Source organism: Alternaria triticimaculans (assembly GCF_023758025.1).
Source record: "Alternaria triticimaculans strain BMP 0046 chromosome Unknown scaffold_21, whole genome shotgun sequence".
NCBI classification, from domain to species: Eukaryota; Fungi; Ascomycota; class Dothideomycetes; order Pleosporales; family Pleosporaceae; genus Alternaria; species Alternaria triticimaculans.
The window spans coordinates 86,410-109,536 of record NW_026055978.1 but is presented as its reverse complement, the minus strand read 5'-3'; the positions used below and the strand labels follow the sequence as shown (position 1 = coordinate 109,536).

General features: G+C 50.0%; 11 protein-coding genes across 11 annotated transcripts; 3 read left to right on the top strand and 8 right to left on the bottom strand.

Annotated features, from left to right (window-relative positions):
* Nucleotides 1-386: 386 nt before the first annotated feature.
* Nucleotides 387-1,112, bottom strand: J4E78_009512 (uncharacterized protein; the record flags this gene model as incomplete). Its single annotated transcript, XM_049370101.1, has 1 exon — nt 387-1,112. The coding sequence occupies one exon, from the start codon at nt 1,110-1,112 to the stop codon at nt 387-389; it is 726 nt and encodes a 241-aa protein (XP_049218101.1).
* A 604-nt stretch (nt 1,113-1,716) lies between these two features.
* J4E78_009511 (uncharacterized protein) lies at nt 1,717-3,221 on the top strand (the record flags this gene model as incomplete). The annotated part of the gene is made up of 4 exons (XM_049370100.1): nt 1,717-1,861; nt 1,932-2,128; nt 2,272-3,120; nt 3,171-3,221. 4 exons carry the CDS (start codon nt 1,717-1,719, stop codon nt 3,219-3,221), a joined length of 1,242 nt encoding a protein of 413 aa, XP_049218100.1.
* Nucleotides 3,222-3,340: 119 nt separating this feature from the next.
* J4E78_009510 (uncharacterized protein) lies at nt 3,341-4,553 on the bottom strand (the record flags this gene model as incomplete). Its single annotated transcript, XM_049370099.1, has 2 exons — nt 3,341-4,453; nt 4,545-4,553. 2 exons carry the CDS (start codon nt 4,551-4,553, stop codon nt 3,341-3,343), a joined length of 1,122 nt encoding a protein of 373 aa, XP_049218099.1.
* Nucleotides 4,554-5,158: 605 nt separating this feature from the next.
* Nucleotides 5,159-6,049, bottom strand: J4E78_009509 (uncharacterized protein; the record flags this gene model as incomplete). Its single annotated transcript, XM_049370098.1, has 3 exons — nt 5,159-5,514; nt 5,568-5,994; nt 6,044-6,049. The coding sequence occupies 3 exons, from the start codon at nt 6,047-6,049 to the stop codon at nt 5,159-5,161; spliced, it is 789 nt and encodes a 262-aa protein (XP_049218098.1).
* Nucleotides 6,050-6,359: 310 nt separating this feature from the next.
* On the bottom strand, nt 6,360-6,980 carry J4E78_009508 (uncharacterized protein; the record flags this gene model as incomplete). Its single annotated transcript, XM_049370097.1, has 2 exons — nt 6,360-6,854; nt 6,918-6,980. 2 exons carry the CDS (start codon nt 6,978-6,980, stop codon nt 6,360-6,362), a joined length of 558 nt encoding a protein of 185 aa, XP_049218097.1.
* Nucleotides 6,981-8,547: 1,567 nt separating this feature from the next.
* On the bottom strand, nt 8,548-9,696 carry J4E78_009507 (uncharacterized protein; the record flags this gene model as incomplete). The annotated part of the gene is made up of 1 exon (XM_049370096.1): nt 8,548-9,696. One exon carries the CDS (start codon nt 9,694-9,696, stop codon nt 8,548-8,550), a length of 1,149 nt encoding a protein of 382 aa, XP_049218096.1.
* A 1,644-nt stretch (nt 9,697-11,340) lies between these two features.
* J4E78_009506 (uncharacterized protein) lies at nt 11,341-12,333 on the top strand (the record flags this gene model as incomplete). The annotated part of the gene is made up of 1 exon (XM_049370095.1): nt 11,341-12,333. One exon carries the CDS (start codon nt 11,341-11,343, stop codon nt 12,331-12,333), a length of 993 nt encoding a protein of 330 aa, XP_049218095.1.
* A 443-nt stretch (nt 12,334-12,776) lies between these two features.
* J4E78_009505 (uncharacterized protein) lies at nt 12,777-14,051 on the bottom strand (the record flags this gene model as incomplete). The annotated part of the gene is made up of 1 exon (XM_049370094.1): nt 12,777-14,051. One exon carries the CDS (start codon nt 14,049-14,051, stop codon nt 12,777-12,779), a length of 1,275 nt encoding a protein of 424 aa, XP_049218094.1.
* A 699-nt stretch (nt 14,052-14,750) lies between these two features.
* On the top strand, nt 14,751-15,491 carry J4E78_009504 (uncharacterized protein; the record flags this gene model as incomplete). The annotated part of the gene is made up of 1 exon (XM_049370093.1): nt 14,751-15,491. The coding sequence occupies one exon, from the start codon at nt 14,751-14,753 to the stop codon at nt 15,489-15,491; it is 741 nt and encodes a 246-aa protein (XP_049218093.1).
* A 1,849-nt stretch (nt 15,492-17,340) lies between these two features.
* J4E78_009503 (uncharacterized protein) lies at nt 17,341-19,667 on the bottom strand (the record flags this gene model as incomplete). Its single annotated transcript, XM_049370092.1, has 4 exons — nt 17,341-18,175; nt 18,237-18,944; nt 18,994-19,619; nt 19,662-19,667. 4 exons carry the CDS (start codon nt 19,665-19,667, stop codon nt 17,341-17,343), a joined length of 2,175 nt encoding a protein of 724 aa, XP_049218092.1.
* Nucleotides 19,668-19,922: 255 nt separating this feature from the next.
* J4E78_009502 (uncharacterized protein) lies at nt 19,923-23,091 on the bottom strand (the record flags this gene model as incomplete). The annotated part of the gene is made up of 2 exons (XM_049370091.1): nt 19,923-20,881; nt 23,049-23,091. 2 exons carry the CDS (start codon nt 23,089-23,091, stop codon nt 19,923-19,925), a joined length of 1,002 nt encoding a protein of 333 aa, XP_049218091.1.
* Nucleotides 23,092-23,127: the final 36 nt, after the last annotated feature.

The window sequence follows — 23,127 nt, the reverse complement described above, 5'->3', positions numbered from 1 at the left end:
CACGACTGTAACCCGGGAGCACGTGGCTGTGACATCACCTGACGCGCTCCTCTGGGTACCTAGGTATGTGTCCAGCACGTATAAAACTGGAAAACAGAATCACTGGAAGCAGAAGATGAGCAGCACTGAACTGTATACAGAATGATCTAGAATCGTAGAAGTGCTTCGGACCACGTCAACCCAGAAAACAACTGAACAGGCCAGCAGCCTACATCAGCATGAAAGCACACAAAATAGGCAATCTGGCGTCGATGTAGTGTCCAGACTCGTTGTTCTTGTTCCCAAAAAAATACCAACTCATCAGCTCTTTCCCATTGCGCTATCGTACGCCACCTGGTACATCATGAAGTGTCGTCTCGCCCAATGCACGACCCATTCACCAGCATCTAGTCCAAAGGCCATCCAAGCAGGGCCTTGAGCGTCCTGATCATCCTGTCCTTGTCCTTGCTCTCGGCGATATGTTGAAGCTCTCGCTCGTCGCGCTCGTGGAGCAGCTTCTCGTAGTATAGTTGTAGGTTTGCTATCGGAGACATAACGTGCTCTTGCGTGACGTGCGGTGCGGATCCGGATGGGGGGATGACGATGGTATTAGCAGGAGGAATGATCTGGAGCTGCATCTTGTTGTCTGGTGGAGCTTGTGGCTGGAGCCAAAGACCTGGGATCGCCATTGGCGGATGGGAAGAAGGCTCCTCGGTGACTTGGCGGATGGCTCTCGCGAGTTGGGGATCGATGAAGGGTAGATCGTGAACCTGAGAGTTTGGAATACGGTGGTCGGCAGCGGAGGAGACTTTGCTAGAAGCTGCTGCAGCTTGACCGGAGTTGAACTTGATAGAAGCAGCTGCGCTCTTCTTTCCGCTCTCGTTGATCCAGACTATGGGCGTAAGGACTCGAACACGATGGCTGTGCTGTACCGTATGACCAGCATAGTACTCCTTGACATCCGTATGATCCATGTTCGGCAAGACGTCCATAGAGACATGAGACATAGCCTGTACGATCCCAAGGCTCTGAAGATCTGCGACCTGGTTCATACCGGGACGGAGCGCGACCATCTCATTGGGCTGAGGCATACATCCGTGCTCTTTGCGCCACTTCAATGAGCAGTAAGCCATAGAGCATAGCTATGTTAAGTCAGTCACGAGATATTGATGGTGGGAAGAACATCTTACCCCCTTCGCGTGCTGGTCTTTACAGCCGCACATACCACACGCGTTCGTGCACCCGGTGGGATCTCCGACGCATCTGCATTCAGGCTGTAGACAGTGACTACAAAGACCCTTCCTAGGTATGTCTGGGCCGAAGAGATCAATGATGTCGAATTGATCGTAGTAGGCACCAGCGGGGGGTAGAAACTGGGTGGGCGGACGACCTCCGAGGCCGTTGGGCGACATGACAGCGAGAACACTTAGGAGATACCATTAGTACACGAATTTCATAACATGAGCACGGCGGGGAGACACAACGTACCAATTGGAGGATGTTGATTGAAGATGGATGACTTGGAGTACAACACGGGCCGACAAGCTGGTCGTTACTACGCTGCGTGACTGCGCTCATGGCCCGTGCGTCAATACACGGTCACGTAGACTTGCTACTCCCACCTGACAGAAGCTCCACTTCATCCACAATAAATCAGCTTGATACCTCTAGATTGATCTTGGCTAACCTGGCATACCATCTACACTGACTCTCGCAGACATGTCACGGCAACCCAACATGCTCGACCGGCCAGCAGCACAACCAGGTCCGTACGGTCCAAACAACCCTCCACCGCCTCCGTCCGAGCCTCCACCGCGTGGACCCAGGGAACGCGAGAACGTGGGTCGAAGTTCCGACGATGTGGACAGCGAGAGAATGCAAGGTCGACGCCGTCCGCAGCTAGCTGTGCGAAAACGAAATTACGCACGGGCGGAAGAAGAACTGCGAGTGAGACAGCGAGATCGTGACCGTAGTCGTTCGCCTGCCCGGCGTCAAGATCCGCGAGATGAGCAAGATTGGCGTGGTGAGCGGGCACGGTATCGAGAGCGGTCACCGCTGCGTCGGGAGCCAGTCGACGTGGAACCGCAGCGAGAGGACCGGAAGCCGGAGAAGGCAGAGTACCAGCGGTGCTTTGCTTGTAACAAGAAAGGTTGGTTGTATACTTGCAGATTCTCAACTCTTCTCTGCTAAGACTATCAAGGGCATAGGGTTGCTGATTGCAAAGCCGCCTTCACTGATAAGAAGGGTTGCTTTCGATGTGGAGAGCAGGGACATATTGCTCGTGCTTGCAAGGTTCGAGTTGGCCAGATCAAGACTGATGCTGAGGTGGCTGCGGATGAGGCGAAGGCTATGGCCGGCCGATACGGTGGCCGCGATGACGATAGGCATTGGTCGCCGAGACAAGATGCTGCCTTCCGAATTAGTCGCACGAGAGATACCAGCCGACTGGAAGCTCACATCCAGCAAGCGTACGGCCAAGATCAAGATGCGCAGCAACACCATCAGGAGCACTTCGATGAGGCGCCTTCGCGTTCAGAGTACTTCGTCGAGGACGAAGTGGACTGGGACGACGACGCTTTAGAGACGGCCCATGTTGCTCCCGCGGTAAGAATGAGTACCGGTCGGAAGATGCCACAGCCTGAGTATCCGAGGCATGAGGAGCCTTACCGCCATTACGAAGGTCCAGAAGCGCATACTCCGACCGTCCAGCATGCGCCAATTCAGTCGGTGCACCGCAGACCCAGCCAAACGCCCAGTACAGCAAAGTCAGCCAAAGAGCCCAAGTTGGGCCTGCCGCACCTCCAAAACGCCGATACAGCAGAGTTTCCACCGACCGTGCACGACCTCCGCGGCTACGATTACCGTATCTTCACCACATATGCCGCCAAGCCCAAGTCCCAGCGCTTCGTCAACGGCGCCAACGGAAAGATCGCACCGGGCATGTACGGCTCCGAGCAGCGTCACGACCTGGGGCTTTGCTTCACCACATACCTTACGAAGAAACGCTGTGAGATGGGTGTCAAGTGTCCCTGGCGCCATCATCCGCTTTCGAATACTGAGAAGGCTTGGATCATCAAGTATGGCAAACAGAAGGGAGAGGAGTTCATCGAAAACGTGGATCGGTGGTGGAACTTCCCCGAGGTAGGTCGTATGATGTAGTGTTTTGCTTGAGCTTTACTGACTGTGATAAGACACCGGTGCCGGGTACGTCTATGCAGGGCCTAGGTGACGGCGAGAACTAGGTAGCTTCGCTCATTTGGAGTTGTCAGATACCGGGAGCTTGGCTTGTATGGGCCCTTGGTTGATATTGGACGACAGTGAGATGAACCCGTCTAGGCGCGCTGACGTCGATTGGAGTAGGCTATGTGAGAGCCCCGCCTCGTGTATGATACCAGCCCCGTATGTCGTCGATGCCTTGAAGACCAATGAGCATCATGTTAGCGAACGTATCAAGGTCATCAGGCTGCGCACCCCTCAAGACATCCGTGAAGTCCAGCTCCTTGATAACAAAGTGACTCTTGCTATTCCAGGCTATAGCAAAGTCAAAAGCGCTCGTTGCCTTCCACAAGTGTGCAGAAAGCGTGACGCGGTTCTTCAAAGAGAGCTCTTTAGCGCAAGACCTCATCTGCCCGCTCAGCAGGGTGTATATGACGGTTATGTGGAAAGCTACCAAGGCCGTACGTCTGGCTGACTCGCGAAAGATGTATGACTTCCATGCTGAACGAGCGGCTGTACTGGGATAAAGTGGAAGGGTGGCGGGAAGCTCGGGATCCTCTGCTGCGATGGGTAGAAGGACGACGCCTACATCTTCCAGATGCGGTATCAGGGCGTCGGCTCGAGCGTATAGTCGTATGTCACCGCCAAAGATGAGCATGATCTCATACAATATCAGAGCCTGTGTGCGAGCTAGAATCTCGATGGGCGTAGTCGGTATAGCAGTGGTTATGAGCTCTTCTGCGCGACTGGTGATGTACCGTGCGACGTGCTCAGCATTGTTGTCGTTCATGGTAACATAGAGGGCACATGCCGCGTGTGCGTCTTGTAATGATCGTGGCATGTAGTCTTCGTAAAGCAAAGGGTGAGCCCATGGTGTGCAACATTGCTCTACCATCATCTTTGGCGCGAGTTTGACGAGCTCGATTGAGTATTCCACCCTGGACTTTGCGAAGGGTGACAGGTGTCTTGCTGAGAAGGGCTGGCTCACTGGGGTATAAGACTTCTGTAAAGTCATTTGATCTTCCTGATGAGCTGGTGTATTGAGCATGTCCGTAAGCGCGTCGAGAGAGTCTGTTGCGGTGCAGAAGTCGAAGTCTAAGATATCTGCGGTGGGGTTGACTGGCATGCCAGGTAGATCGAAGTCGAAAGCAACACAGCCATCATCAATCTCTGGCATCTCTGTTGGCGCATTGGATGAGCTAAAGTCAATAGGTGTTGCTGATGAGTCGTTTTGCGGAATTGCGGCCTGCGGCCGAGGCTGTGGAGGATAGACGCATGGCAAGTGCTGTCTAGCGCATCGTGCGCAATGAGGCTGCTCGAGACCGCACTTCCGCTTTGCCTTTGCGCACTCTGAGCATGACTTCTGCCTACCTTGTGAGTTGGTGGTGCGTGAACGATCTGGTGGCATGATGAACGTGTCTGTTGCTGGCGAGGAAGGAGGTGAGGCTTGCCGCGCCGATCTTGGCCTGCATCATTGTTAGTCAGCGCTAGTGGGTCGCTCCATCCCAGCTCGGGCGACTCCTTAATTACTCACGACTGCACTCTGTTCCGATCAACGAAGGCATGAGCTAATCTACATCTTCAAAGTTAATACACAGCGCTTCACTGGGATCAATCGACTGCCATCTTCTACTTTTCAACATGCCAACTGAGGTTCGCTCTCGCACCCCGCCGTGCCCGCTGCCATGATCATGTACTCTTCGCACAACTACTCTTTGCTAACGAGATCATGGTTACTTCAACTCTTCACGGTGCTGATGCGATAGCGTGCTGCACCGGGAAGCTTGTTCAAGCCGTATAATCGTTCTGCATGGCGACCCCCAAAGCCGAAGGATCTTTTTGATGGTGACCCCTCCCTACAAGTGACTATTGGACCTGCTGAAACAGCTCTGCACAACGACATCCAATTACCGGCGCCCATAGAAGCGAAAACCTTCCACCTGGTTCGGTTTGCCTCTACAGGCTAGTCTTTCTTCAGCTTCTCGGTCCCGCGTCCCTGCTGCCAACTTTTGAAACGGTATACCACGTATGCCGCCGCACACATCGAATAGAAGACCGCAGCATACGCGGCTTGCTTTCCGATCTTAATGGCGCTTGTCGGTAGGGTGATGTACAGAGGTACCAGAGCTTGCTGTGACCGGCCCATCCAGCGCTTCCAAACTCGCTCGACTACGATCACCAACGCTGCTGTTATGCCCCAAAGACCCCCGAAGATGATCGGCGCACCGTACCCGCCCATCATAGCGCTTGTACAAGTGGCAAAGACAGAACCTGCAACCACATTGCCAATACCCGCTTGCATGGCGGCTGCTGTACTGCCTGTGACAAAGTCAGTATTTCCTTTCCACGGCGAACATATGGATCTGACCTACCAGCGACTATCCCACCCGCTCCAAAGCCTATACCTGATAATATGATGGCAGTGAGCGCAATCAGAATGAGCGGAACCACGACCAGAGCGAATTCCCAAGGGTGCCGCATGATCCACTCGCGAGCTGCCTTCGCCAGACCCTTGACTCCGAGTTCCTTAACCCTTTCGATTGCACTGGCCACAGCATCTTTTGCTTGCATGGCGCACAGGGCGATCTTGTCCATGACGTGTTTGCACATGGCCTTGATGAACGTGTTCGCGCGTCCGAGGGTGGCGTTGCCATTGCCAGAGGTATTCGCGTTGTTTCCTGGCATGTCACTCGTAGAAGCTTTGTTCTCCTCATCGTCGTTGGCCTTGTCCTTCGGGCTGTCGTCTGCGTCACTGCCGACGTCTCGTTCTTGCTCGTGGGTTCTTCCTTTTGTCTTAGGCTGCTGATTTGAAGTAGTATCTTCAGCGGGGGGAGCGAAGGGAGCGCACAACCATCCGGGCATCCAAGAACGATCAGCCATGTCGTATGAGTGGTTTGTGGTGTTGGTGTTGTGGGGAGGTGCGGCGTCAGGTCTTCCAAATTTTCCTTTGCAACCCGGGGGAACTTGGCGGTGAAGGCGCGAGACGTCTCACCGTGATACCAGATCAAGAAATAGCCACACGGTTCACGCATCACTTTGCATGCCATAAGGAGAAATAAGCCCTTATCTGCCAAATATCGTGCAGGTACGTTGATAACATAACTTATAGGTACTTCGGGGATGCCAACCACAATGCACCAACTTCGAGCATCATCGCCGTTCCCTTACTGATCCATAGTCAGACGGCCTGTCTCTTCGGCGATAAGCTTGTCGACCTCATCCTGGATGAAAGCACGATGTATCGCTCTGGCCTCCTCCAACTCGCGCATCAACCTTTCTCGCTCCCACAAAGTCCAAGCCGCCAGATCGGAGCATGTCTTTTCCGCCTTCGCGCGAGCCTTGTTTGCCGTTTCCAGCTCCTGCCTCAATCTTGTATTCTGCTCCAAGATAAGCTCAAACGCCTCCTTGGTGATGCGTTCGCAACCGGGTGCGGGAGTTGAAGAATCTGGTTGGAACATGGAGGGTGTAGCGGGGCATTGTGGAACAGGAAGAACCGGAGATGTTAAGTATGGACTGTTGCTGGGGCTGCTGATCGAATTCAACCAGTTGTTCACTTGATTCACACCATCCGCGTGATATGCAGGACGAAATGCGAGACTGATGGTGCGCTCGGGATCTTGGAGGCTCGCACGACCAGAGAAGGTGGTATGGATGCGTTGCTGCTATACTTTGGTCAGTATTCTTGTTGTTGTGGTACGACAAGGTGTCAGTGAAAGACTTACATGAACAGCAGTCTCTTCCCCATCGTCCTCCATCCTATCGGTATCAACACGATCTGGCTCCATGCCTACACATTTACGTCCTCCAAGACGGTTGCGGTGTTCGTAGGGGCTTGGATATCGCGACTACGTCAGCAAAGGCGCGGTGAAGGCGGAGACGCGTCGGTGACTGAGGACTATACTCACGTGCTTGCTGAGTGAGCGCCTGCGCTAGCGTCTACTAGCGCATTTCTCTGTATATTTCAGCCCCGTCCACCTCCTCCACCTTCCCTCTCGCTACCTGTGTTGACTTGATTTGACTCTACGCGCAAAGCATCAGCTTACCGCACGAGCGGACGAGGGCTGCACGGCCACGGTTCAAGGCAGATTCGAAACCAAGCCCTTAACGATCGGGAACTTAGACGTCGCAAGCCTCCACCCGGTGAGCTGTGGCTATAGGTATCTCCTCTGCAAGTGCGAGGGCATCCCGCCACGAACCAAGAAAGCAAGCCTTTGCACGCAGCGTAGTAGTGAGGGTCTGTTGTTGTGTTGTGACGTCAGGCTGGTTACTACAGTTTTGATGTTTCATGCACGCTATCCCTTGGGTTCGTTGAAATCAGTTGATGTGGATATGTACTGCGAAGCGCTTGAAGGGGTCATGAGATCGACCGTATGGCAGAAGGCAGGTACATGTGTTGTAGAACCTGAGCTTTATGCAAGCTATCGATCGAAACATACTGGAGTGTAAGAGCGTTGTTGAATCCTATCCTGCAGTCTTCGCTGGTATTCCAGTCATCTTTTGCCTTCTTAACATCCGAGCGGGAGTCTACGATGTATTCCGTCTTTGGATATTGTTCATCGTTGCTTACCACGAGAGCTCCTCAGACAGTGGGCATCTATTCGATGATAGCTGGTAATCAGTATGAGTGAATCTGCCAAGCTGATGGCGATGTTATCCCCAGCCACTCCATGTAAAGTCGGATTCTAGTGAGAATTATATGAAAAGGCATCTACAATGAAAGAGCTGCAATTGAACTAGCGCAGAGTGTGAGTCGATATGAGCAAGCGAGTATGAAGAATAGAACCTTGATTCTCGGTCAGTCTGAGAGTACCTCTAAGTATGGGTGGACGCCAGAGAAGAGATATCAGAGCAACATAGACATATTTCCATGGGTTCATGTCAGCACTAATCATAGCGACATAGCACCACGCACTGTCTGCCGGGTATGAATTACAACGAGATATCATTCAACATCTCAATCACGAGGTAATACACCTCAGTCAAATAACCATTCCAAACCAAACGCAAGTATAGTAAAGTATCAAGAACGGCGGGGAGATGGCGGATGTGTTCAGCATCGATCTGTATCTGTGGGCGTTCTGGCGATTGACGCATGGTCAAGAAGTGATACCCTAGATATCGAGACGCTACACAGCACTGGGCAGTTGATGCTTGATGACAAGTCTGTGCATATAGAAACAGTATAATTGCATTACTTAACGGAAAGGGATATCTGGAAAGCATTTCGCAAAAAGTCGTAAATCGTGACAAGAGGTAGACAAACAGCCGCCCTGCCTTACGGACACCATACTCTCAAAAACATTACTACGCGTGTACGTCCAAAGAAACACCAAAGTGTGACATATTCGTCAATTACCGTGGCCCATACACTGGGTAGGGCGGGTTGGCATACTGCTGTTGCCCGGGCGCCCGCGCATAGTCCTGCGGGTTGTATGCATACGCCTGCTGACCCTGCTGGCCACTTGGACGCCTTTGATGGCTGTTGTGCTCTTCCTTTGTCTCTTCCATCGTTGGCAGCTCGGCCGCGAATGCCTTTTGTTCTAGCCCTGGCGATTTCATGCCTTCTGATGGCGCATACGAGCTGGGGCGTGAGCTGGCGGTGCTGTGCGATGCGGTCGACCAGCGTGCATCTTGCGGGTTTGGCGAGTATTGTGATGGCTCGGAGGCAGAGGACGCGCGGTTATCGTGAGGGGAGAGGTGGGACGGGGACGGCTGAGGGTGGTAGAAGTCGCCTGGTAGTTCCATGACAACGTCGTTTGTGCCCAGGAGCCGCTTTGGTGGGACAGGAGGGCCGGGCTGCTGTGCGGGCTGCGCCCATTGTTGGCTTTGCCTGTGCGGAGACAAGGGCATCTGGTAGGGTTGGGTCGGCGATGGCTGTGGAGGCGTGTGACCGTAAGTTGAGCGATCAGCTGGGTTGACCGTCTTCATCCGTCCATTCTCCATCATCGCTTGGAGTGCGCCCGAGTCGAGCAGCTCCGCCTTCTTGACCAACCGCTCGATCATGATCGTGCAAGCTGCCTTCATTTCCTTCTTGACAAAGTTCATCATGGCGACGTTGCATTTGATCTCTACATCCTGGCGAATGTAGAGTCCCTCCGGTGGCGCAGAAGAGCCCAGTTCTTTCGGCTCAGGTGGCTCGCCAATCTGGTTGCCGCCAATATGCCACTTCTGGCGCAGGTCGACGTTCGCAGGCGCGTAGGTGTGTGTCTGAAGACCGAACGGCAGGTCGTGGAAGACACCGCGGAACTTGATTGCGCCGCTCCCCATCTTGCCAATGCCGGGTATGTACTGTATGCGCTGCGATATTTCGTACCATGTTGAGTAGTATTCGTCTGCGGGAGCGTCGCGCGGTGCTTTGATGGGCTCGTGGCCGGTGACGAGGGGGTTCAGCTCGATGATCTCGCCGTGGCTGTGGAGGAAGTCGATTGCGAGCTGGCGCGGTATGAACGACGGTATTGGTGTGATTTGCACGTACTGCGTCTTCTTGCGCATCATGTTCATGGCGGGCGATCAGTGTCGAGTAGGGCCGATGTGAGTGTGAGGTTTCTGCGTCAATTGCTCGAGGATGCGATTTGAGAGAAGAGGCTGCGCCACGACGGCAAAGGTGGGTAGTAATAAGGACGTTGCTGACGGTACCCCTGCTTGTGTAAGTAGGTTTGCAGGCGCTGAGCCGTGGCCGGGTCGTCAGCCCAAGATCGCCGTGACGAAACGCGTCATGCACGTGCATGTGATGTCAGAAACACCCAAGATGCACGAGTAATCTTCTTTTTCTGCTACCCTGCTGCCATTGATGCGATCAATGACTTGCGAGCGCGGTTCGCTTGACAATGCGGTCTGCTTTCGATCGCTTTCATCATTGCGGCCCTGTAGGGCGGTTGGCGCCCGCTGTGGATCAGCCTAATTATAGGCTTGCAGCTTGGTCGCCGGCAACTGTCAGCTCCATGCAGGTGCTGGTGGGGGCAGGAAATCTGAACATCATCAGCTTTTCACCGTCGCAAGCCGTACATGGCTTCGAATCAGCAAGCCAGAGCTCAACACATGCCGCGACGCCAGTGCTGGTGTCCTTGGTGCCTTTCTTTGCTTTTGCCTAATGCCGGAATCGTGGCCATCCGAAGGCGTAGCGTGACTGCGCCAAGTTGTGCTCCTGGGCGGACGCGACGACTGGCATCCAAGTGGCTGAGCCTAGGACAAACGATCCTATTGTCGTTCCTCTAGTTCGATGCCACGTTCGTGGCGGCGATAGACCCTTCGAAGTTGCGATGGGTGAGATTGAGATCCTCGACGTGACGGCATAATCATGTTTCGGAAACAACAAGACCTGAGGCATCAAATCTCCTCGACCCCGCGGAGCCCCTGGATGCCGGCAAGTATGGGAGTGTAGCCAAGGGTTCAACAGTCGCGAGTTGTCGTTCTCGTGAAAGCGCAGTTGCTCGCATTGATAAAGAGTCAAGAGTGTACTTCCTTTTGACGATCGTGGTAGCCTGTTCGGTGGCACTTGTAGCAGCTAAGAAAAGATCCCTCATGGACATGCGACCGAAGGTCGATGAAAGCAGGACGGTGCATGAATGCGACTGGTACCATTCTGCCAGTATTCCAAGGGACCGTGTTCTAGTGCCATTCGAGGCGTTCTGAGGTGTCCACTCGAACGATCTGGCTACAAAAAAGAAGATGGAAACAATGCGAGTGGGTGAGAACGAAGATGGTGAGCGTGGGAGGTGAAACATCTCGGAGCGAGTTGCAGAGTTTTGTTCCTGCCTTTGTCGAGACCCTGATGACCCTGACGACCCTGACGCTTGTTTGGCTCGAAGGCAGGAGCTACCGCAACCTCGACCGTGGTTCATGCCATGCGCCTTAAACACGACAACACGACAATGCCCCGTCAAGGCCATACTTGTTACGCTATACTGAGCTCACCGAATGAGGCGCGCTGTGAACCCAACGTAGATATCGTACAAGCTCGAATCTCGCCTGAGGATTGGTGTCACGTGGCTCGTAATTCGTCTACCTAGGTACAACCTATCGTAAACCATGGCTACCCGACTCCAATATTACAAGTACGCCCACACGACGTCTGTGTGAGTCAAAAGCGAATATAAATCCCACCATCCACTTACCTTCACAGTTCAACCACACACACCCACAAACATGAACACAACGCCCAACCCCAGAGGCCCCTTCCGTGAAATAGGCCGAGGATGCTGCGGCAGCATCTGGGTCCGCGGAGTCAACCCCTGGGTCATCAAACGCGAACTCATGCACACAAACCGCTCCGTCCTAAACGACCACAACATGCACCGACGAGTCATCGCAGCTGATACCACAGACACGCTACCTGTGCGCATACCGCGGTCTTATGAGGTCTTAGAAGCTGATGATTTCTGGTGGGATAACAATTTCACTTGTTTTCCTCCAGGTGAAGAGGTGAGTAGGAGTTACACGCAGGAGAAGATACCTGCTGTAGGACTGCCTATTCGCGAGATGCTTATCGACAGGTATTGTCGTGAGTCGCTAAAGGATGCTACGAGGAGGAGTAAGAAGAATGAAGATTGTCTCATTCGAGTGTACACGGGCAAACGGAGACCAGAAGGACGCCCGCCTGGCATGTTCTTCAACCTGCGCAACTATGGTCTTTGCGTCGATCAAATGGAAGAGCTGGGTATGAATGCTGTTGTCATTGCGAAGACTCTAGCTGAGGCGCTCGCGCATTGTTACTGGAAGGCTAAAGTCGATGCGAATGATGTTGAGTTTGTGCTTGCCCCGGCTACATCATCTATCAGCGGCGACACGCCAACACAAATGTTCAAGCTGCTGGATGAAGACCTCGTCATCTGGATGCTAGACTACGACTGTGTACGTCCTATGGCTCAAGACGCAACTGGTATCGCGCAAGCAGTCTATGCGTTCTGGCGCAACGATCCGTACTTCCCCCGACCTTTTGCATACGGCCATACAGATGCTGACACGGAATTATGGCACGCGTTCAAGGCGCACTTCCTCCATGTCAGCAGGCGCATGTTAACAGAGAAAGAGCAGGAAGGTATGGTCGGAAGCACACTGGATCTCCCACAAGAGTGGATCAAACAAGTCGAAGCTGAAGGCAGTCGACGCGCAGCAAGACAAGACGAGCGACGTGAGTGAAAAGGCGGGGTAAGGTGCAGCGATACACCATCCCTTAACCTGCGGACCAAGTCCAAAAAAACTGGCAAAAGAATTGAGGAACGACCAGATTTTCGAACTCGGCTGTCTTTGTACGGGGGGCCCAGTGAAGGGGAGATAACTGCGGGGGGCCCAATGAAGGGGAGACGGCGGGGGGGACCAAACTGCTCTGCGGCCGCAGTCGCGTTCGATGAGCACCCACGAAATCAGGTATCAGAAATTCAGCAAAAGAGGTTCCTATATGATTTCGAGTGTACTTTGAGTTGAAGGTCGGAAGTTGTGCTCACTTGCACCCCGAGGAGTGGGCCTGACTAGAAAGGGCGCGAGTTTGAAGATTTTCGCGCCTTGGAAATCCAGATCATCCATTCATTCATTCGTAGTCCATCTTTGCGCGCACAATCCTAAACACCCTCTCCTGATCCCTCTCACTGCCCTGAAACAACAACATCCAACACCCCCTTCCCACCCCCCTCCTCCACCCTCCTAACCTCAACCCACCCATCCTTCTCTAACCGTACAATCTTCCCATCAACACATATCCTCCTCCACCTCCCGTTCTCCTCCTTGCCCTCGAACTCAATCCTCAGCCCATCAACACTCTCATATCTCACATCCCCACCACCAACATGTTTACCCCCATCATACGCCTTATTCATAATACTCATGACCTCATTCCCACTCCTCGGTGTGAAATGAACAAGATGCATACTCCCGTCTAGCGGCTTAGTAGCAGGAGAGATGCAGAATGGTTTCTCGAGATGCGAGACCATAGTTGCGAGGATGTACATGTGCTCTTCTTCCGGCAGAGCGGTCCAGCGATCTCCTTCTTTCAGAACAGAGACTTTGCCTTTGTACGGATGTGGTGGTGAGCCGTCAGCGGGATACAAAGCTTCCTTCGCAGCCATCTTGAAGCGCTCGACGCCGTGCTTGCGGTACTCGGTTGTGTCGCTGTCGCCGACGAGCGTGGCGTGCATGCCCCAGGAGGCTACGACGGCGCCGTGAAGAATGCCGTTGCCCTGCGTGTCTTTGGGTAGTTCTTGCTCTTGTCGGGCTTCATCGATGAGGAGGCGGGCGCCGGGGGAGAACGTCGCTGTGAAGGTGGGAAGGGGCTTTGTTTTCCATGATGTCAGGGTGGGGAGACCCCATGCGTCGTATCCTCCCGCGTTGATGGAGTGGTAGAGCGCGTTTGCGGTTCCTAGAGGTAGGACCACGACTTGGGGAGAAATGTAGGTCTGTGGGTTTGGTGTTTTGGATGAGAGACCATTTACGAGGTCTACGATGCCGCCATCTCCTGATAGGAGAATGATGCGGATTGGTTTTCCTTGATTGGCGGCTGGAAAGAGGACAGCGTCGGTGAGTTCCAAGATGCTGGTTGGCGATTCCGTGGTATGTACTTTCAACTCTTTCATGCCTTTGTTTCCATATATGCTTTCGAGGATCGGGCCCACAGCGCTGGAGAAGAACTCATCCGCGAGTCCATGACCTGAGCCACTTGAGATGATAACATGAGTCTCGCGCTTTTCTGGTGGAGAGAACGGCAGTTGTTGACCGCGAGGTCGTGTCGATACATTGATCAAGAAAGGTGGCCTCGTAGGATCTTTGTGCTCTTGTAATGTAACAACAGCCTCTGACTCGCCGTCGACGCTTTGAGTCGTGAACACGATCTTGCGATGCTGATCGTCCCCGCCAGATCTGTTCATAATGGCAGCCTAGTGTAAACAATGACTCGGCCGGACTTTTTACTGTAGTGCGATCGCAAATGAGTAAGATGATGATCAGTTCATAGACGGCCAGAAGTCGAACCGAGCGATGAACGTCCGGTTCCTGCCACATGCAATGTCACCCACTCCATGTGTGGAGATAGGCGTGATAGGCTGGCTGCCCAATCGCGCAATCCCACCTGCCCCATTTTTCGTTACGGTCGGCGCTAGTCCGCGTGCGTCATGTTCAATAACGGCCTCGTCGTGAGACGAAAAGCACGCATCAATCTGAAACTTTTCCGTCGGAACAGATTTTGATGATAGGGGTTAAACAGTCCTCCCTGTCATTGTTAACATCGCAAAGGATTTCTCCGTCAATTTAACAGTTGTTAGATTCGGGCAGCGGCGTCAGCAAGGGTTACGTCATCACTTGGCGATACTACGCAGCCGCCTGGGCTGGAGGAACTCAGCCGCGCCTGCCAGCTACACCAACAAATTGACATTGCGGCGCAGCCAGCCGACGTCGCATTCCACGCCTGTCGGGACACCATCAGGCCCATCGCCACCTGCCCTTGTCGACACGACCGTCCGCATCAGCGCCAGCAAACCCATCGGATCCGCGCAATCGCGCCCACCACACGCAAACCGCACATGCGACCCTAAGCCCTCCCCACAACAACCCACACGACGACCGCCACCATGAACGGCTGGCTAGTCTTCATCATCATCCTGCTGCTCCTCCTCTCCTTCTCCTACTTCGGCTGGTACTTCTACGCCCGGTGGAACGCCTCCCGCAATGGCCTACCTCCACCCTCCATGAACCCAATGGTAGCCTTCAGCCGCTCCTCTGACGCCGGCGCAGCCTCAAACTACCCCGGTCCCGCACCCACCGGCATCAAGGGCTGGTTCGACACCCAAGTGCGCAAGTTCAAGAACAGAAACAACCGGTACACGACGGGTAGCGGCTACGAAGACGCCGGCTACAGCGGCGGGCGCGGCGTCGGCGGGGGCCGCGGCGCGGGAAGTCGTCTTGATCCTGATGAGGCGTGGAGTTCGCGCGTGGGCGACGAGGCATACTATGAGGAGCAGGAGCTTGGGCTCCATGAACCGGCGTCTACCCATGGTGGACAGACTGCGAATCCGTATGCCAACCCCACGCCGTATAACAATGTCGAGCCAAGTCGCGGTCGTAGCCGCACACGCGATTCCTACGATGAACATCTCGATGCGCAGAGTGGGAGGAATCCCTTTGGCGACGACAATGCGGCGAGTCTGAGGGGCGTGAGTCCTAGGCCGGTGCTCGATGCGGATACGAGTTATCGGGGTGGTGCTACGGCGACAATGCCGAGTGTGAGCAAGCACAAGAAAGCGGGCAGTGTGGATAGTGTAGAGAACAGCCCGACGGAGAGTCGGAGGAGTGTCTTCAGGGAGGGGTTGTAAGGTGATGAAGAGGTTGGACGAGGATTTTCTGATACTATACCTATGTTGGGATTGGACTGGTGTTTTTTGAACTGGCGGGGTCTTACCCGACGGATTGGACTTGAATGATATTTTGTTGTATTTCATGCTGAGCGGACAGTGCTAGATGCTGTGTTGACAACGTTAGTGCCGATGCCGACATCATTTCCGTCTTGACGAAGTTTTTTCACACCAAAGTCCGAGCCTGCATGGTAAGAAAGCCATTGGACGCATTATCTTCAGCTGTGTTGTCTGCACGCATGCCAAGCGAGGAGCTCAGTGGCCACAGAATCAAAGCTGACAATCTTGGTCGCCACCACATACACCAAACCGAATGAGTGCAGAGCTGACCCAAGGCTGAGTTTTACTATCAGTTCCACGTACATATGTCATGGCTTGCCTTCGAAAGCGGGGTCAAGCCTTCCATACTGGTTTCTCACATTACAAAGAACAGTCACGCTCATCAAAGATATTGTTCGTAGCCCTATTCCTCTGCAAAGTTGCTCTTTCCCCTCTCCCTTACTGACAAGTCGATTCATCTGCAAGATGGCACAACCCATTGAGCGGCACGTTGAAGTGCATCCGGAGCTAGCTGCGTGGATGGGAGAGTTCCAGGGAGCGGCCATCTTTCGACGTTTCGGAACCCTGAGCGCGCTTAACTTGATGCGCCTCCAAGCTGAACTCATTGAGATTGAAGAGAAGTTGCAAGTTAAGCGATTGACAGACTATGAGCCTCGCCAGCCAGGACAAAGTTACTCTTCATACGTTTCCAGTTTTAAACTGGAGCGAGCGACCACAGAGGGCGAACCGGGCCACCCGAACCAGATGGCGTTGCTGGAGTTGGCACAAACGAAATTGGTCACCTATCGTTTGTAGCCCACTATTATCTTCTTTCCCCAGACGCTTAATAATGTGTGATAGACGAGTTGCTTCTCTCCACAGCAGAGGTGACGCAGTTGCAAAGACCCAGCGACAGGCGATTTAGGTTCCTGCGGAGAGCGATGCGTATGCATGAGGGCACAGCAAATTACCATGAAGACATTAAATTCCTGCGAACATTGGAAGAAGTCTTCAGGCGCGATCTGACGGCGTTGACACCCGGGGACCAGGAAGAGGACAACGTGCTATCAGAATGGTTCCTCCCAAATCTCGTCGGGCTACTGGACACAGTATTCTATGCTGTAAGTCTTTGGGGCCAGCAGATGAGGTTAACATTGACGGGTTGTAGTTTCGCTCGCTCTTCCGACCCCAAGCCGGAGACGCTGGACTCCACTCGGAGATCACAATATTTTTCGACGTCGTGAAGTGGACATTCAGCCTTCTATCGACTATCGCCATCTCGCTGCTTCCAAGCCTCATCATCCTCTGGTTGTTCCATGTGAAGAGAACGATCACCAGGATCTGGATCACGATAGTGGCTACAATCACCATCGGAGTTCTTCTTAGAATCTTTGACGCCGCGACAATGAAGGAGATTTTCGCTGGCACAGCGGCGTATGTTCCCCACTTCATGTTGTAGACCATTGAAACTTACATTTGCGATAGGTTCGCGGCCGTCGAGGTCGTCTTCATAGGTAGTGCAAATGGTACTTATGCTGGATCATGATCAATGGTAATGATCACACACCTTGGATTCGCAGTTCTAGGTTGTAGTGTAGTATGCTTTCAATCAGATCCAAGCGTAGATGGTCAAAAGGCTTTGACGACTGTGGCGCTATTTTCTAAGCCAGGCGTTGGCGTTCGATGCGAACAAGGAAATGAATTGTACTTCCGGATGCCGCTATGTGCTTGTACATACTCCACAACGCATCCAATTCGCTCTTTGCACGATCTAAGGAGACCTAGGGTGCGTCTCATCAAATGACGTATCTTCCCCAACAACAACTCGATACACGACTCGCGCATACTTGTCCGCCTGTTGCGATTTCTCAGACAACCCCAACTGCTCAAACGCTGATCGCGCATGCAGGAAGACGTCTACTAGACGATCTTCCACGTGACCCCACCCTGTGATCATCAAAGGCGAAGACTTGCGGTCAAGCCCGGTAAAAGTGAAGCCCAGAGCCTGGAGGAATTTACCCATGGTCTCCAATGCTTTGCCGTAAATGGAGCGTTTCATGTAAATCCGTGTCAGCAGGAGATACGGACTCCACAGGAGGAGCCGAGGCACTTCCTCCGCCGGACGGGTGTATGTCTCGTTCAGCGCCTCGGCTAAGCGTTCGATCTTATTTGTAAACTGGATTCCTGCCGCCGGAGATTTGCAGAGTTTGACTACTTGGTTCAGCAAGTTCTGCCTCTTCGTGAGGTTCGAAGCTTTGGTGGCTTTGATATCTTTGCAGAGCGGGCAGTTGCAAGTGAAGCCCCAGGTCTTCAGCTCGTCGTCCATCTTCATATCGTATTTTCCGGTCGGATAAACATACGGAAATGTGAGTTCTGTGCCCACATCCAGATCCTTGGTCGCGCGGATGATCATCATGTCTCCAATGAAGGTTCGACAGACGTTGCCAAGACAGCTGTGGTTGATATATGAGGCCTTAATCCAGACGCCACAGTTATGAAGGTCTTCTTTGGGCGTCGTTATCCCTGCTATTCGGTCTTTGTATATGTTCAAACTCGTGAGGGGACAGGAGAAGTTGTTGAAAGCCTCGATTCGTTCGATGAGAAAGCTGGAGGAGCGTCGTATTAGTCTGCCAGGCCAATCGACTTGAGTGGTAGGGCGGTACTTACGTGTCCACTACCGGCTGATCATCTACGCGCTGTGTGGCGACCGCTTGGTAATTGCCATGATACAGTGTAGTGAAATCCGGAGCCAGGGAGGGGTTCTTGAATAGCTTCTGCGCGATCAGTCGGATAAGGTCGGCCCTGACGCCTGTGGCGTCCAAACCCGACTCGACATTGACCAAGCGGGTGATGCTTGCGTTACCTCTTTGTCCATCGTCAAGATGAGCGTGGCTGAAGGCCTTCTCACACAGCACCAAATCCCCGACCTTGAGGGGCCTGGTTGTGAAAAGACCGCGACCCTTACCTTGCACTGGGCGATCCTCTACAGGCGCAATGTACGACCCGTGATCTAGATGAGGTGGTCGAAATTCTGTTGCTTCGCTTCGGAGGTGTTTGAAGTCGAATCTTCCACTATTACACTCATCGCAACGACGCTGAGCACGAGCGAGCGCATCGGCTGCGTCTTGGTCGGTTGGAGATAATTTGCAAAGCTCTTTCAGCAGATCGCAGCACTCGTCGTAATGGCGGAGGTGGTACAGTGCCTGTGATGCAAGAAGCATTGCCATCTCTGATCCTTCTTCACCGAAGCTTGGGTAACCAGTATCCCAGAGCGCGGCCTCATACTGCTTGGTACTGAGGTAAGCCAATGATCGATTCAGCTTGATCACTTTGATCTCGTCGGGAGTAGGCGATTGCAGCAAGGCGGCTGAATACCTGTCCTACATGTTAGCGCACTCACTCGCTCGTTACATGCAATACTTACCTGTGGATCGCTTGCCAGTACTTTTTGCCGTCTATGAGAGCATTCCCCTCTAGCTTCAAAGTTTCTGCTGTTTTCACCTCAGCGTGTCGCGGTCGTTGGAACAGATCAGGTACTATCGCATCATTGTCTGAGACAAACACGACATCAGAAAGGTGGTCCACTCGCAGACTGTAGTCTCCAGCTGCCGTAAACTTGAAGAACGGCTCCTTGATGAGAACAACCGAATGCTTATCGATGATATCTGTGGCTGGGCGTGTTGCTTCATCGTCCTGCTGGTACAACCGCAATGGTATGTCATCCCCGTGCTCGTCTTCCGCCAGAACCTCAATCGCTGCCATGCGTTTTGGAGACGTGATGGACCGCAATACAATATACCGATCGCGATGGTGTCGTTCAAGCCGAAGGTCTTTGATCGCGATAGGCTGCAAGTTCTTGAGAGGGACGACGGAAGGCGGATATGCCCGTGGTAAGAACGATGTGTTGATCAGAAGCCTCTCCTCGCTATCAGAACTCGCTGTTCCAAGCCCCTGCGCCGGTAGGAAGGCTGCTAGCAATGCATTCTTGTTCTTGCGGTCTCCGGGAATCTTTCTTTTCATCTGTCTAGCCTCTTGTAGCATGGCTTGATACTGTTCCATGGCTTTCTCGGGCTCATTGAATTTTGCGCGCACATCCATTGTTCCGCAATCTCTGATGGCGAAAGATGTGAAAATAGAGAGATGCCTTTCGTGGCGACCTAAGGGCTTTTCAACCCAGACGCCTGATTGTCAAAAGCGCTCGCCTTGTGTGTTGAACAATCATTTTCAGAGGGAAGCACATGTGTTTGTGCCATACCTCGCGTGCACATGAGCAAGCCAGGTTTGATGAGGCGAATGTCGCATCAAGCAAGCCTTCCACGGAGGCATGTAGAGAGGCCATCAATACTCTTGTCCCTAGTCGTCGTCCGGCCAGCTGATGAACAAGCTATCATCCAATTCTTCCAGAAGCCTTCGTATCAGCTCCTCATCCGAAGACACCAGCTCATCATCAGGATCATCTACAGTCTCGACCGGCACTGGCTGCGGCGCTGGCTTCTGTCGCGACTTCGATATGCGAACCAGATTGCCTCTCTTACCATACTTGAATCCCTCCGGCGGCGGCGGTGTCGCAGGTCGTGGCAGCGGCTCAGGGCTCTCCATCTCTCGTGGCGGACATGTGCGGTTGATGCCGTAAAAGGTACGATGTCTTCTCCATTCCTTCTTCCCGGCGATGTATATGCCCGGTATCCTCATCTTCAAGTAGCCGTTTCCTAGGAACGATATGCCGAGTCGAACCTCTGGGTTTCCAGCACCTTCGTAGTTCTGGCGGATGCCTTGGAGTGGTTGTAGCTCCACAGATGGGAGTTTGGGGAGGTTGAGGGGCAGGTGCCATTCGTTCTTGAGGCCGGTGAGGGAAAGCTTTGCAGTAGCTCCCATCAGAGAAAGCGCTGTGTCGTTACTATGCTCTCCAATCGTCAGATTTCCCGTCTTCCACTGATGGAAATTGAACCGTCCAGTGTATATCAGCGCTCGGTTGTCGACTTCGTGTAGATCAAGATAGTTGGGAGAGTAGAGATCCCATTCACCTCGTACGTCACCAACTTGCACCTCCTCCTCGCGATGAAGTCTTATCGCTATATGTCTCTGCGCTCTCTCGACACGCTTCTCGTGCTCTTCTTCCACCTGGATGGCCGCGTCATAGCCATCACCCTCAACCTCGAAATCGGCGAGCTCTGAGTCGCCTGAGTCTGATTCATCGGAGACCTGTTGGCCGGCATTCGGTAGAAGGGAAGATTCTAGTGCATTCTTGATTCCTTTCCTGGCCTCAATCAGCCACTCTCTTGGAGTACCGAAGTTCGCGTTTTCTTGCGCGACTCGTTTGGCGGTGTTAGCAGTGTATTATACTTGCAATTTCTCTTATTTATAAAAGTATCTTTTTATTAAAGTTATTAATATTATAAAAGTTATAAGTAGCTTATTTTACTTTATATTATTATAGTACTATAAAGTAAAGTAAATAGTAACTATAAAATAAAATTACTATATATAAATATAAGTTAAAAAAAAAAAATATAAAAGATAACTATAGTAAGTATTACTTTTTAAAAATATAATATATTTATAACTATAGCTACTAATATAATTACTATAGTATTTTATACCTAATTTTATAAACTTTATTTAGTAAAAAAATATTAAAAAACGCTTAGCTTTTATTCTAGAACTACTAAAAGATTTTAAAATTTTAATATATTTAGTATATATTACTATTAGTACTAAGACTTCTATATAAACTAATAATATATTACTTTTAAAACTTTACTAAGAAAGTAAACTTTATATTAAGTAATATTTATATTATTAATATCTTACTATATTTAATCTTTAGCTATTAATATAATATAACTTAAGCTAATAAAAATAACTACTCTTTTAGTTCTTAAAAGTAACTATAATAGTAAAATACTAATATAGCTACTATCTATTTAATAGTATTATTATACTAAAAGTAAGCCTTAAATACTTTGTTCTTTTTAATCTATTTATTATTACTTTAGCTAAGAATTCTAATAAACGCTTTACGCTAGTATATAATAGCTACCTTTATCTTTATAAGTAGAGCTATTTATAGCTTAATTTTATATATAAAGTTATAAGTATAAATAGTATAAATAATTAATAAATTAATTTAAATAAAAAGAGTAATACTAGTAATATAATAACTATTTTATTACTTTTTTTAAAGTAAGTATAGCTTATAAAAAAACTTTTATATATTACTAGTAAGTTACTTAAAGGCTTAGCTATAATAAAAAACTATAAAAAGTTTTAGTCTACTTATTAAAAGCTTTTATAGTAGTAGTATAATTATCTTAATAGTATTAATAGTATTAATAGTATTAGTAGTTTTAAAATATAATATAAAATAAGTTAAATAAGCTTTAAGAGCTTTAATAATAGCATTTATAATAGCTTTAATAATAGTTTATATAATAATTTTTAAAATAGCTTAACTAAGAGCTTTTTTTTTAGTAGTAGTCTTAGAGTAGTTTATAAAAGCTTTAATAAGTAATATAATATAGTATAAAAATATAATTAATATAAGTATAAAGAAAAATAATATAACTAGTAATAAGATTAGCTTTAAACTTACTAATACTAAAAAAACTTATAAAAGAGTAGTAATATAGTTAAGAGCTTATTTAGTATACTAGTATAGCTTTAGTATTAAATTTAAGCTACTATTTACTTTAATAAGTCTTTAGATCTTTAATTTACTATAAGCTATAAAATAAAAATAAAAATAAAAATAAAAATAGAAATAGAGAATAGAGAGTATATATATAGTAAAAGTATAATTTTACTTACTAAATATTTTAGTATTTTATTACTTTATAATTTATAGCTTTATTAGTTATAAGCTATTAAGAATATATAATTATATTATAATTCTCTTTACTATAAGTAAAAGTTAGTATTTATAAAATAGTTACTTTACTACTTTAAATTTTAAAAGTTTTAACTACTATACTAGAAGTAGTAGTACTAAAAACTTAAGTCTTAGCTTACTTAATGCTTATACTTCTAAATATAAGATTTTAACTTTTTTAAAAATATATTTTTTTATATACTAGTAATAAACTTTACTTTTTTTAGACTAGCTTCTACTATAGAATTATTAGTTTACTAATAAATATAATTACTATCTTTTATATAAATACTTAGCTTACTTTTAATAGTAAATTACTACTACTTAGTATCTTTTTATAACTTTTAACTTTTTTAAAGTCTACTATTATAATAAAGAAAGTAGTAAAATTATAAGCTACTTATTACTAACTTATTATTATCTTTAAAAGTAGTACTCTTTCTAGAGCTTAGCTACGCGCTAAATAGTTGCGCAATGCCTAAGAGTATAGTCTTGTCCTTAATAAGCATTAAGGTATAGCGGTGTTAGCATTGCGACTAACTGTCGCATTATCGGTCGCCTTGCGTTTAGAAGCTGAGCACGTCAATTCTATCTTGGTTGACGTTACTAACATGGTACGTACCTCTCTTGGGCGGCATCATTATCTGTGAGCATTTTGACGCGTGTTGGAAGCGTGGGGTCGCGTCCAGC